The 14,740-nt window shown below is 39.3% G+C and overlaps 1 protein-coding gene across 5 annotated transcripts in view; it reads left to right on the plus strand.

The window, feature by feature from the left end:
• The window catches only part of esyt2b (extended synaptotagmin-like protein 2b), a 267,718-nt gene that overhangs the window by 127,675 nt on the left and 125,303 nt on the right, over nt 1-14,740 (plus strand). For all 5 annotated transcript variants that reach the window (XM_039753605.1, XM_039753607.1, XM_039753603.1 and 2 more), the window contains exon 6: nt 3,452-3,541. In XM_039753605.1, coding sequence (XP_039609539.1) covers nt 3,452-3,541 — 90 coding nt within the window. The remainder of the gene's footprint in view (nt 1-3,451; nt 3,542-14,740) is intronic.

A 14,740-nucleotide genomic window follows, 5' to 3' on the forward strand; every position in this document is an offset into this window, starting at 1 on the left:
GGTGAAATAGGACAAACAGTATGTCCTGTTAGATAGTTTAAAATACAAGTGATCAATTTAGGTCTGTCTTGAGAGGCCTTACAGAAGGAGAGTTGTGGACTTTTACAAAGGTCGCTATATGAGTCAATAGATAGATTCTGTGTTTTTCTCAATGACAGGGTGGCCAAGCTGTCAAAGAAACCTAGCCACACAAAATTCAATTATTTCCTTAAATTAATTAATAATTAAAGAATCCAAAGTTCACAAAAATCACAATACAAACAACTAAATATTTCAAAAGCAAACTTTAAAAATTAAACAAAATATACAAAACAATTTTAAACACCAAACAAAAGAGCAAAAGAACCAAGATTAACAAACAAGCGAGATATAAATTCAGTTAGAGGATCTGTGCAGAACTTTTTCAAAACCTGGCAGGATCTAATCAGTAATATTTTAGAATAAGCTCTTAAAGCACTCTTCCCATTTCTTTTTCTTCTCCATTTATCTTTATCCGCCTATTAAATTCATCAATTTATTTATTTCTACTAGCTTTAAGTTTTATTCCGTTGGCCATGCTCTCATTCTCAGGGGTGGGGGATGATTTGTTTTCAATCCTATTTTTTGTAGAAATTGATCTGTTTATATGGAATGATTACAATAAAATCAATAAAATTAAAAAAGATATAAATTCAGTAATAATCAAGAAATTAAAATTAGAAGTGAAAAAGCCTAGTAATTCAAAAGCAAAAATGCCACGTGAGCACAAATCTAGGGCTAGCAAGTGTCACAGCAGAGTAGCTGTGATAGAGGAGGTGTCTTCAAAATGGCTGTCAGGTAACACTGCACCACAATTTGTTTCCTGAAAGTTTTTGATGATTATGATAGCTGAACACAAATATAGTGTCAGATTAACTATGAGTATATGACTGGATGACTTAACATGTGGATTATGCAGCACAAGGAATGTGAGATTTTTCTGTAGATGATTTTGATATTTTTTGCTGCTGTTCACCATTGATCATTATAGATGCCTATTATATCAGAAATTTTGTTACCTGTCTTCCTCCTGAAAATGTGAGATTACATTTTTCTCAGCCATCACTACAGACAACATGGAATACGATATATCTTTTGATTGTTAATGGATAACCTTTTAACAATATGGTTGGGTACTCCCACCCAAGTGTCTAAAACACTTTATAAATTCAAGGAATATGAAATGTGTTTGTTACCTTTTGAAAAATATATAATACATAGTGACTGTTTTCATTTATAGCTGGCCTTGAGATTTTGTTTGGCACCATTTTCTGTCCAATGAAAAAAAAATTGACGTGTCTACTTTTGTCACCCTTACTAGCTTGGGGCTTAGTTGAGAATGTTTCCCCAGTAGAAGTGGTGAAGTGATCAGTTGTAATTCAGTACAAGTAAAAAACAAGGTTTCCATTTTTTCATTACATTAGAAATACTCATTTTCATACAGCGCATTTGTCCTTCTAACTGTAAAAGCCGAGGGCAGCGGATGCTTTACATTTTAAGTCAGTGGAATCAAAACTATGGAGCTGGAGGGAATGTCTGCACACCCGATGCCTTTCGAATGCTCTTCATGTTCCAGCGTCCTTACCAGATTTGCTGCATTTGTCTAATCAGCTGAGTTCAATACTATTTTTTGCTGCCCATTTTTAAGGCATGCTAATTTTAGTTAGTAAAGCAAAAAAAATGTTCTTAAAGGAGAGATGATTATATATTTGTGTATATGTATTGTATACAGTATGTGTATTATTTATGTATATTTATTATAATAATAATAAATATAATAATAATAATAAAAATTATTATTATTTATTATTACACTATCAGCAGCTTATTTATAGTAGTAGAAAGAAGCAAGAAACGCCTTTATACTATCTTAACAACTTGTTTAACATTATAACAATAATGAAGAAAAAATAATTCTTCAGAAAATAATCTCCTCTTCTGCCAGAGTAGCCATACTCAAAGCTGTGCCTTGGGCAGAGACAGTTGTAAAAAGAAAATAAAAGACCCAAATGAAGTTCATGCTGGTCAGTTATTCCCCAGAGATTCCTGTTCCCAGCACTAATTAGACCACTTCAGTCATATCTCAAGAAAAATACTCTCAGCTACATTATATAGTTACCTGACTCAATGGAAGCTATAGATGAATCCTCACCATGCTAGACTAGTGAAAAAGCAGTAAGTATAATTTTACAAGGAATAGCATGTAATGTTGGCTACTTAGATGCCTCCAAAGTCCTACATCTGAGCACTTCTTCTGTGGAGTTCCTGTGTCTTTGTGGATGTTCATCTATGTATTTCAGTTTTCTTCACCCACTCAAAAGACACACTGTTAAACTAATTGGTGAATCTAAATGAGTCCCATGGGAGAGCTTGCTTGTGTGTATTTGAGTTTGCCCCAGCACTGTGTTCAGTATTGGTTGTTATGACAGATTTCATCCACCACAATCCTGAATTGAATGCAAAGATAAGGAAAAGGATAAATAGATTGTGCAATGAATGAAACAGGTTTGATTTGTCTCTTTAGTCAAAGGGGCAGACTTGACATGCATGACAGCTGACAACCAATGGATGCTCATCTGGAACTACAGCTCATAGTGATGAGAAATCAGGAATGGATTTGTAGGACTTCATAAATAGAAGAGAAGCCCATCAGTTTGATTTCTTGTGTTCTATATACCACAACACAATGGAAAAAAGGCAAGACTGAAGCTGAACCTGTTAACTCTTCGTTCAGAGCCAGCTCTGTCGGATAGCATGTTATTTTCTGTCACAAAAAGGGGCAACTATGATTGTGCTCAAAAGTCAGCAAACATTTGCTAAGAGTGACATACCCAACGATTTCATTCATGTATTGACATGATCCAACAATAAGATTAGCAACTGCAGTCAGAAAGTCTGACATGCCCAATGACTAGAAGTCACAACTTTACATCGGGCCAAGTGTGTTCTGCTGTGAATTTCTACCACATTCAGGATTGGTTCCTACTTTGAATTCAGATTGCACACGTTCAGAAAATGGATACCTGGAATTATGATAGCAGTAAACAAAGGTGACAATAACAAAGAAGAATCTCCCAGATTTAGAATGAATGCATCATCAGTTCAGGAGAGAAGTTGTAGAGAAAGAAGAAGCCAAATTACCAGAGAGGGCAGTGAAATTAGGGCTCAGAAAGTCACAAGTGTCATATTGGATTAAATAGCCTCTCTTAATAATTGTCCGATCGGACTGGCAAACTTGATGACATTGACAAATGAAGATGAGAATATGACATATAAATGTACAAAGTATATTGCATTACAAGGAACAGTTGAGCATTAAGAACTGGAAGGTGTATAGTAAATCTGGCAATGTATATTTGATTACATTTCAGCAAGTTTACTTAAAGGTGTTTGGAAATAGCAACCATTTTAAACCTTTTTTTTTTTTTTACAGCTCCATGGTACCATGCGTGTCATCCTGGAACCTCTGATTGGAAATGTCCCCTTGGTTGGAGCATTGACCATTTCTTTCCTAAGAAAACCTGTGAGTAAAGAATGTGAATTTACCTCATTTCAGCACTAGCTTGACTAGGAGGTTTTAACTTCTACTTTTCATATTTTAGCTTTCTCACACATTCCATATGTTTCCCACTACCTCTGCTTATGTTTTCTTCCCACTGATCAAGCTCTTGCCAACATCTCTTCTCCCAGCTCTAAGCTTACTGGCCTGGGGACCAGAGGGGGCTTTAACATCCCGGCCAGGAACTGCTTCTGAAAGAGGCCTGCGGATGCCATCTTAGAGCTAATCCAAGCAATCCTAGACTTTAATTATTTTTGAAAGAGCCAGGCCAACCTCAGGTCATCTGACCATTAAAAGGAGGAGCAGGAAGCCACATAGAGGCTTGTCAGCCTGGGAGACTCCTAATCTAATTCCTGTCATTCCTTGCTTGCTTTCATCCACATTTATACGCCAAGAGTAGTTAACTCCAGGACAGCATTAGTTATGCTGGTGCATGCCACTTCTTGTTGTCAGTGCTCTGGTTAAATTAGATAAAGTTTGCTAATCCTATGGGGTAATTCAAATGCAATAAATTCAGTGATGACAATGGTAATTGTGTTTCTCTCGGTGCACAACCCACTAAGGCATCTAATGCCCTGTTCTGCACCATCTATATATATAATTCACTAAGGCAAGACAACCATGAAAAGCACGCCGGAAGGGGCGTGAATTCACATGGCGCACACAGGAAGGAGCCACGCCCACCAACTCCAAGACCATTGGATACGACGACAACTCGCAGGGCCACGCCCACCAACTTGGACGCAATGACACAGAAAAAATGGCGTCATTTATGTTCGTCTGTCGTAGAGGCCACATGCAGTGCAGGTCAGGTTAATGTCATGTACCTCCGAGCTATGTTGACTGGTCATAGAGGCATGTTTCTCGCGGAGGTGAATCGCCATATGCAGCGTGTGAAACGGTTTGCAAGGGGTATCCCATGGGATCCTTAAAACAATCCTTTACAACTGAGGTTAAAGCACAATGAAGGAATCAGTCTTTAAAAACCAATAAGCCCTGTGCCTCTGTTTCATTACCGTCTCACCTGCTTCACCAGTGCAGGCCCTGCAACAGTCGAGACGCTCTGTCAGCAGCTGACCTTCTCTGTGCCTGACCGGTTCACACAGAGGCAGCGCAAGAGAAAGCCGCGCCAGAGACAGACAGAGGCACACACACAGGCAGCTGGTGGGCGGCTCTCCGTTAGTTTCTCTCGCAAGTGGACACATGACCAGGCGGTAGGGTTACCACTTTTAATACAAAAAAATAAGGGACGTGCAATCTCGTTCTCAAATACGGGACGATTCCGTATTTTAAAGGTGGCAACCCTACAGAACGCTCTCCGACAAATTGTGCAGTTGGCTTGATAACAATTTCCGCTAACACTCTGCAGCCAAGTATTTGTTTCCTCCCACTCTCTGCGGTATTTTTGCAGCCGCTTGCGTTTAAGCTCTGAAACTTTAAGACGCAGGGGGTTACCTGGAGAAGCATCTGCCATTTTTTTAATATTACTCTCTGCCAACACTTTGCAGACTCTACTTAAAAGACCCGCCCTCCTCACTGGACAGTTAAAAAGACCAATCAAACTAACGATGACATCAAGTATTACCCAATCAAAAGGAGGCATTTTCATAAAATGCGTGTGGGATGATTTGCATGAGACGCTGCTTTAAAAAAAATGATAACAAAAAATACGGGACAAAACCCGTCCCGTATTGATTCAAAACGGGACGCGCAATTTCATTCTCAAATATGGGACGATTCCGTATTTTAAAGGACGGGTGGCAACCCTACCAGGCGGTGTGTATGCTTCGAGAACGAGGCTGGACGCAGCTTGCGACCGGGCACATGAGCAGGCAGTATGTATGCTTCGAGTGCGAGGGTGGACGCGACAGGACCATCTAGGAAAAGTCATGTCGCGGATGTGATTCGCTGTATGCAGTGTGTAAAACAGTTTGTTTGTCACAGATGTGAATCGCTGTATGCGGCGTGTAGAACAGTTTGAGGGGTGTCCCTGTGTCTTTCCAGAAGTGTTCAACCATCAATAAATAATTATGCGGCGTTTGTTATGCCGCAGGTTCACTATTGTGTTGTATTTTGCTCTCTCCAGAGTCCATCTTTTCATTCACTTACTGTTGTATTCTCACACTAACCTGTTTTAGACAACCGTGTCTTTCCAGAAGTGTTTACCATTCAATAAATAATTATGCATGAGATTGAGCGTGGGTAAGCCGTTTAACCCCATTCGGTCTGCAAACCGTGGACTTGCCACTAAGTGCGACTCATACGCTCCCACTGTTTTCGTCCCTACCCTTTGTACACACCCCCCTCCCACACGTTGACTGTTAATAGAGGCATGTTTCTCGCGGAGGTGAATCGCCATATGCAGCGTGTAAAACTGTTTGCGAGGGGTATCCCATGGGATCATTAAAACATTCCTTTACAACTGAGGTTAAAACACAATGAAGTGAGCAGTCTTTAAAAAACGAGTTTTCGGTTACGACGCACAACCGCGTGCAGCCTAGCAAAGTGTTGTACACGCTACATACAGCAATTCGCATCCACGACAAACATGCGTCTTCTTAGATGCTCCTGCACTTTGTACACACCCACCTCCCACCTCACTACGCTTCATGGACGATTGTGTGTTGGTTCGTTCCGTGCATTGTTACAATGTTGCTTTTCTTGCTGATTTATTACATTACCGATTTTGCAAATATTAAATTTTCTCCCTGTGCTTAAAAATTATTAAAAAATCGGCCTGATTATGCGGCGTATGGTATGCCGCGGGTTGGCTAGTATTAAATAACTTGTACCTGTGGTCCCCTCCTGGCTCTCTGTCACTGGGTACACAGAATATATAACTTATTTTAAATTGGTGGATTTAGGTAGACATGCATATTTATGCATGTAAATATATTTTTAATGTGTATAAAATCATTAAACCATTACTTCTGTCATTTGATTTGTTTGTTTTAATTTTAGGCAATTGTCTAGGGACTTGGCTGTTGTACGGTTATCAATGAAAGGCTGAACTTTAATAGAAATGTACAGTTTTACAGACTGAATGTTTAAGTCCATGGGTAGCTGGGAAGTTGGTGATATGTTGTTATTAGGTGACAGAGTAAGAATGATTGAGACGGAGTGTATTATTTCATGGAGTCATTCATTTCTGCTTTCTCAAGTGAGTGGGTATTCTTCTCTTGCTATAAAGTAAGAACAATCTAATATTGCCTGATTTATTTTCCTTAATAATGACATAAATTGTCAGGTATAGGTTTGTGAAAAAATATTTGCCCCCTTCCTAATGAATGACCTCTGACCTTGAACAAAATGCAGTATTATATAGAAGGAAAACCTGGCAGAACACATAGTACAGCTTTGAAATTATTTAAGGAACAAAGTTCCCCATAGTTCAAATATTGCTTGTAGCACTTTTAGTAACAATAATCACAGCTAGTGATTCCTATAATTTGATTTTAGTCTTTCACATTTTTGTTCAGGAATTTTGTCCCACTGTTCTATGCAGAACTGCTTTAACCCTAACATTTTTGTTTGAGGTGCTACTAGAGCATCTCTTCTGAGTTCAAGTTAGGACTTTGACTAGGCTCCCACCAAAACATATTTCGTTACTTATGAACCATTCAGTTGTAGACTTGCTTGTGTGTGTTGGGTTATTGTACTGCTGCACAGCCCAGTTACGTTTCAGCTTCAGGTCACAGGTAGATGACTGGACGTTCCTCTTAAAAATATTCATGCAGAATTTATGGTTCCTTCAATAATGGCCAGTCTTCCAGATCCCAAGGCAGCAAAGCATCCCCTCATCATAAAGCTACCAACCCCGTGTTTTATTGTAGGTATGATGTTCTTAACGTTGAATGCTGTATTACCTTTATGCCAGACATAATTGGACTTATGTCGTTCACAGAGTTCTACTTTTGACTTATCCGTCTATGGACCATTATTCCAACATGCGTGGGGATCATCCAGGTGTTTTGTTTTCAAATGCAAGACAAGCACTATTGATACTTTTTGTTAGCAGATGTTTGTGCCTTGCTAGTCTCACATGAATCCAATTTTTAATCCATCTCTTTCTTATCATGAAGTTATGAAAACTGATGTTAGCAGAGGCTAGAGAGACCTGCAGTTCAGTAACACTGTACCCTTGGAGTAATTTTTCACAGGCTGGCCTTAAATAGGAAGATTTACAATTGTCCCAGAAGCTCTCCATTTGGAGGTAATTGCTCTCACTGTGATGTACTGAGTCTCAGAAGCTTAGAAATGATTTTGTCTAACCTTTCCTGATTGGTACATTTCAGCATTTTTTCCCGCTATTCCCTTCTGGAGTTTCCTTTGATTGAGACATAGTTTTCTTCTAAGAAGCGGTATGATGACTAATTTGCTGTCATAGTAAGGGACAATATAAGATGCGGTTTAAATTCCACAGGGCTGGCTGTGTTCAGGCCAGGTTAGGTATTGCTCTCCATCCCAGTCAGGATGCCAGTCCATCCCGACCTGTTACCCCATTTGCACTGGGTATGTAATATTATACGACTAGCTTCACTGGTGTGCCCCGGCAACTTACTACAACTTGCTAAGATTAAGTAAATGAAGACTACTACTGAAAACTGTTGGAAAGTCATCTAATGTGACAGGGCCTTAAGGGGGCAATTACCTTTTCACAATTCAGGTGTTGGATACCTTTATTACTTAAATATAGAATTACAGAAATGGTGTTGTACGTTTATTCTGGATCCCTTCATGTAATATTACATTTTGAAAAGCTCTGAAACCGTTTATTGTGACAAACCAAAATAGAGGATTTCATGTAGCAGACAAATACTTTTTCACAACACTGTATACAGAGTAAATAAAGAAAGCAGAAGTTTTAAGACTTCGACAGACCATTCTAAACTACATTTATAATGTGAGGGCTTGGATTTATAGAGTGCAATGAAATTCTTCCTTGCATAGTCTAATTAACATGCAACTCAAAGCTATGATTAGTTAATTCTTTAGCAGCCAGCTTGGTTACAGGCAGAGCAGGATGTGGGAGGCGAGTCTTTCAGATTAAACAGGGTGGAATGCTGCAGCTACCCAAGGTGACCAAGGCGGGTAGATTAGTGTGTCGGCCTGCACCACATACAGTCGCGTCTTCACAAAGATAAAAATGTTCTTGTTTTAACATTTAATATTCAAGCAGATTAAAGCCCACGCCATGCCAGCAGAGAGATTTCTTACCCTTTTGGTCACAACTGCTTTTTTTCTGTTACTGTGCCACTTTAATTTAGGATGTGAGTAAAGAAAAGGTTCAGCTGGCAAGGCAGGAAGAAGAAGAAGAAGAAAGAGATGAGAGATTCAATTTCATGAAAGCAAGCATTAAGTCTTAGAGACTTGTAGAAAAGATGCAGTCTCTGGATGATGGCATTCATTTCATTTGTGTGTCATCTCTGTATAAACATTGTAAAGTAAAATGTAAAGTAAAGGCCATACTATTATGTTATCGACGCTTTCATTTCTTTATGCAAGGCCTTGTCTCAAGTCCCATTCTTCACTGTTTACAGTTAATCAGTTTTCATAATATACCAATGCATGTTTTGATACTGTTTCTTATCGATCTGTTAAGTACAATGATTTACAGAAAATACTGAACATTTTAAAGTGGCATGTTGAAACAGAGGCATGCATTCAAATCCCAGTCTGGTCATTGTCTATCTGAACGGGGTTGATTTTTTCCTTCCTTTTCCTAAATGCTTCAGTTTTCAGTGACTTTAAACTTGCCCTGATGCAGTATGGGTGTGTGAGCGTGCTCCTGACCTCTGTTTCAGGCTTAGATTTCTGCCTCATGCCCGGTGCTGCTGGGATTGACTTCTATACGTGTGACCCTGAACTGGCATAAGCAAGTTTGATGGATTGATGGGTAAACTGTGTGAACGCTGGCCCGGACACAGACAGACGGACATCTTGTTCATCACCCAACACACCGTTTATTTACAGTATTTACAAGTCTCTACCGTGCAATCACACACCCCAGTGCTTCCAGCACCGATTCCCCAATGTCCAGGTCACACTCTTCCAGTCTTTGTGCCTTTCTCCTGGCCGCCTCCCGTCCTCGCTCTAGCTCCGTCTTCCTTCCTCCCGACTCTCGCCTCAACTGCTGGGAGGCGGCCCCTTTTATGGGAACCCGGATGGGCTCCAGCTGCTTCCCGGCACTCCTCTGCAGACACGCCCTTGTGTGGCGGAAGTGCCGGCTGCGCACCCGGAAGCCGTCCGGGTGTCCCCTGTCATCTTCCCCCCAGCACTTCCTGGTGTGGCAGAAGTGCTGGGCTCCAGGGCTGTTCAGGCAGCGGGGCGCCGCCTGGCGGTGGCCACGGGCCCCTACAGGGCTGGGCTTCCATGCCCCTTTCTCGAGGCCACCAACATAACCAGGGTGAACACCCCCTTGTGGTCTGGTGGAGGTACAGGCCCTCCTCCGGTCCTCCTGGGCCACAACTGTTACTGCATATTAAATAGACTATCCATAGGGACTTGGCCTCACTGTATGCCAAAGCGGCAATCTTCTGTCCACATCTGTTCTTTATGGTAGGGCTTCCCGTGATTTTATTGATAAAATAGAAAGGAAAATAGTAGTGATTATCAACCATGGTGACCTTTAACAACCCATATTTACAACTGGGGATTCATTAAAGTGCTTGTAAAAAGATTTTGTTTTATAAGCTTGTGCTCTTGTTTAAATATTTTGTCAGCTTATTGTTTCAGTGTTGTCAGTATTTTCAACCATCTGACACAGTGCCATATCTGAGAGTATTGGCTTGAACAAATGAGGCAAGACCCATTGGTCATGCATCAAAAATAAAATCCCCTGAAATGTGCTGCTCTACTTTCAAACTGCTGAAGTCTAAAAATACATACATACACTGTAAAAACCACAAAGGAATTGTGATGCTGGTCATCAAGTTGGGTAACACTCAGCGGAAACTGGGCCTAAAGTAAAATGTGTGTTTCCTGCCAGTGAACATTTTAGTTTTAAGTGGAATGGGTTGTTCGGCATCCTTTTACTTATTATTTCTTTTAATTTAAGAATTGAATGGCTGTACTTGACCCAGTTATTTAGGGCTTTGCTCTCTGGTGAGCACTCCTGATAATTCTCATGCTTCTGAAACTGCTAGGCTGCGTGCTGCTAAATGTATTGTACTGCCTTTGTAAATATTTTAACTTTGTTTTAATTCTGAGAATTAAATGGATTTTTCACTCTTCAGTAAATGTCAACTCTGCACACTTTGTTACTCTTTATTTGCACTTCATAGATTTTTGTGTTCATTATGACCACTTTGAAATCACTTTTTTTTTGTCCAGTGCCTCCTGACTCACCAGTATGAGGACAATCCCACCTATGATATCCTGTTTGACTCATCCTGGTGTCTAGTCATGCAAGATATCAAATATCTTAGACCATATAGAGATGAAAAAAATACTTTTAGGCAGTTTTTGGATCGTGTTTGTGAAGTAAATTTATCCCCATATGATAAAGAGTAAACCAATGGGTGTCCTCAACAAAAACGATCAACAGGACTTGAAGTTGTGCAGACCACATCAGCTGACCCCAGGGGTTCACCTCTTAATTGGACACGAAGGGTCAAAGTCACTCCTTTTCCCAGAACTTTATAAAAATGGAAATTGGTAATAAAGGCATCTGGAGTGTCATTTTTTGCTATTTGAAGGTTTCTGGTCACAACTGCCATCATATTTTTTATTAACTGGTAGTCCTAGCTATTCTAAAAGCCACACCCAGAAGGTTAAAAATGACAAAGTTCTGATACAATTGAGAATATTTAGACTTTAAAAGTTTAAATTGAAGCACAAATTTGAATATTCTAAATATTTAACAAGGCTATTCTTGTTTATTATATACTTCTACTTCGTGAAGTAAATCATTACATTTCATATTGTTATGACTAGTAGTTCCAAAGCTTGTAAAATCACTTCTGAAAATGGCCACTAAAAGAGGAAACTCCGTCAAAAACACCTGCTTTGTAGAACCTTTACAAAATAAAACATTTATTCTTTACAAAAAAAAGCTCTTCAATACCAGGTTGAGTTCAAAGATGCAAAATAGAGTTGCCTAAAATAATAAGAAAATCCATTGTAAACAAAGTCCCAAAACTAGAATCCAAAGAGTGATTAAAAGACAGAGTAAACAGGTTGAAAAGTAAATAGTTAACAATAAGCACAGAAGAAACTCAAAAACTCACAAACGTCCCAAGTGCATTCGAAATGAACTGCCAAGAACTGTGGGAGGCCCACTCTATTTACATGGCAGTGGGCGGCTCCTGGGGGTGATTGACAGGTGACCACGCCTCTTGAGTGAGGGCCGACAAAACACATGGAACATAACAAAGGCAGCGTATATACCTAGACAAAATAAAAAAAAAGATAAAGAGTGATGCACATAATTAACATAAGTATAAGAATCAAGAATGAACAAAAGAGATGTAAAACGTGAGCTTGAACCCAAACTCCAGTCAGGGTAGTAACCCAGGCTAAGATATAACATTTATGAAGTCCATGAATTAGGGGGGCTAATGCTAATTCAGACTCTCTTCTTTTAGCACTGAGAGCCAAGAGAATCCATTGACGCACGGCTTCCACTTGCAACATCTTATCTGGAAAGACTCACCATGCCATCTTCTGAAAACTTGACAAAGTCATCTTGATCTTACATTTCTGAGTAAACAGGCCTGATTAATGTTGACGTGAAAATAGGATCTGGTTACTGTCCTTCTAACCTCTTATAAGAAAAAGTCTGGACAAGAGAAAATGGACTATAAAAGGTATTAACTGGCTCTCCCTAGGAGTACATGGATTTGGTGCCCCTCTAGAAATCTGTCTGTTTTATGCCTAGTGCTAAAACAATGGGCTCAACCATTCTGCGATGCTTCTATTGAAATAAGCGGGTTCTGTGAATAAATGGATTGAAATGCCTGTTTCCATAAGTAGTTTTCCTGTGACACACATTAACAGGCAAGTAAAGTGTGCTCTGATATGGAGTTCTGCGATGAACATACATAACACATACAGCATCTCTGGGATTTCCTAGAGTTCACAAGTACAAACCTGAGATTATTCAGAGCCACCAGTTAGGGAAGAGTGTTGCTTATTCCACCCCAGGACAATTTTGAAGAAAATATGGTATTTCTGTTTACCTGTATATTCTCCAAAACATAACTATCAGGAAGAAGAAGGACAGCAGTCAGAAAACCACTGGCAGCCTGTAAGGAACTACAAACTTAAGTACAAATTCTAAGTAAAATCATAGAAGATACGCAAATTCAGTTTGGCTTACCGTTATGCGTTGATCTTTACTGAAGACAGGCTCAGTGCACTTAAATAGATTTACATCCTCCAAAGTGACAGAAACTTTTATGTGCCCTTAATGTTACACACATTAGCAGTTATCTGTTATGTTATCCGTAACAGAGAGAGTCATGAATTTTGTTCAGATTGTAATAAAAACTCTGCAAGCAGACAGTCTGTCTAAAAGAAAACAATTACTTAATGTGGAAATGGAAAAATAGGAAAATAAATAGTCCAGTAAATTCCCTCACTCAGCATAGGTATAACAATTACTAGAGTATTTATTAATCTGAACTTTATAGGGAAAGGCAAGTGAAGTCCTTAAAATAAGTCTGCAGCATCCTTGAGTGCATGTTGGAGAGGCTGAGATCAAGTGGATGGAGAATGTGTGGTGCGTTCATGGCCTCCTCATCCAGTGCCACAACGCCAGCCAGTAGGTCATCAGCACAGCACTTACAGAGAAGTATGGTGGAGACAACAAAATGTTATGAGGAATAATAGCCTCGTCAGACCTTTTCCTGACTTGGACAGTGTTATGATCTGGGATTTACTTTCATTTTTTTGTAGACATTCTAAAGCCCTTTTTGATGTTTTTTGTGTTTAATGAATTCATTTGGGGTTTTTCCACTCAGAGAATTAATTTTTCATTTTACATTTTTTTCAAAGAACGTGTCTGGAAAGAGGTATCATTTTTTAAATGTTATTTCCATCCATCCATCCATTTTCCAACCCGTTGAATCCGAACACAGGGTCACGGGGTCTGCTGGAGCCAATCCCAGCCAACACAGGGTGCAAGGCCCTAATTGTTATTTCATGACACTATTTTGGATTATTGCGAGTGCCACTGTTTCTTACACTTGGTGTGTGATATAACTGCCATTTCTAGGTCAGCGCATACTTCCCTGAGATTAGGATGAAAACAGTGTTGATGTGTGATTCTGTTTTTGATTATATCTTTTCTGTTATATAAACTTGTTTTTGTTTCTACGATTTTTGTCTACGTTTTATACTTCTCGACAGACTAGATTTAGATATTTGGTAATGACCTTGGCTCAACTTTGATTATGTCTCAGTCTTGATCCCTTTCATTAAAAACGTCACTGTCTCATTTCAGATCAGCCAGTCAGGTCTTGCAGATATATAGCAGTGTTTTCCTGTGGCTGTTGTTAATGTGCATTTAATTCTTATTTAGTTGTTAATTTTTTAGTACTGTTTGTTTATTATGTATTGTTGACTGTGAGGGTATCAGTTGCTGTTACAGTGGAGGAGGCACAGATTCCTGCTGGGACATCATACCTTTTCAAAAAGGTGACTTCACAAGCAGTGTTAATGTCAAATTTGCTTAGAAAATTGATGACTTTTGTGTTTTCCAAAGAAAATGTGTCTAAAAATTACAGGTATCCAACTAAAAATGAATTAAAGCTTTGAATTTAGTGTTTCCCTACTTAATCGCATTGCAAGATTTTTAGTTCATGTGCTCTGACTCCTGCCCGAGTCTTCTCTGTAACTTTGGAGTGTAATAATAAATAAGGGTCATCCTGATTTTCAGATAAATACTACCTACATCGGCCTTAGACAGACACCAGTGTAATGAAAACTTGTGAAATCAGTTGTCTTTTCTTATTTCAAATGAATTCAGAGGAATATATTAATTTTTTCATCTAAATAGTTCATTTTTGATATCAGGAGGATGCTGGAAAAAGTTGTAATTTTTAATCGTTATATCATGACACTATTTGGTATTATTTGGGGTGCTGACAATTTCTGCATTGCAGTCTCATGATTTCCAGTCTTACCCAGAGTGCAGTGGAGTGACCATATAAAAGCTGACGC

This window comes from Polypterus senegalus, chromosome 5 (genome assembly GCF_016835505.1).
Source record: "Polypterus senegalus isolate Bchr_013 chromosome 5, ASM1683550v1, whole genome shotgun sequence".
Lineage (NCBI taxonomy): Eukaryota > Metazoa > Chordata > Cladistia > Polypteriformes > Polypteridae > Polypterus > Polypterus senegalus.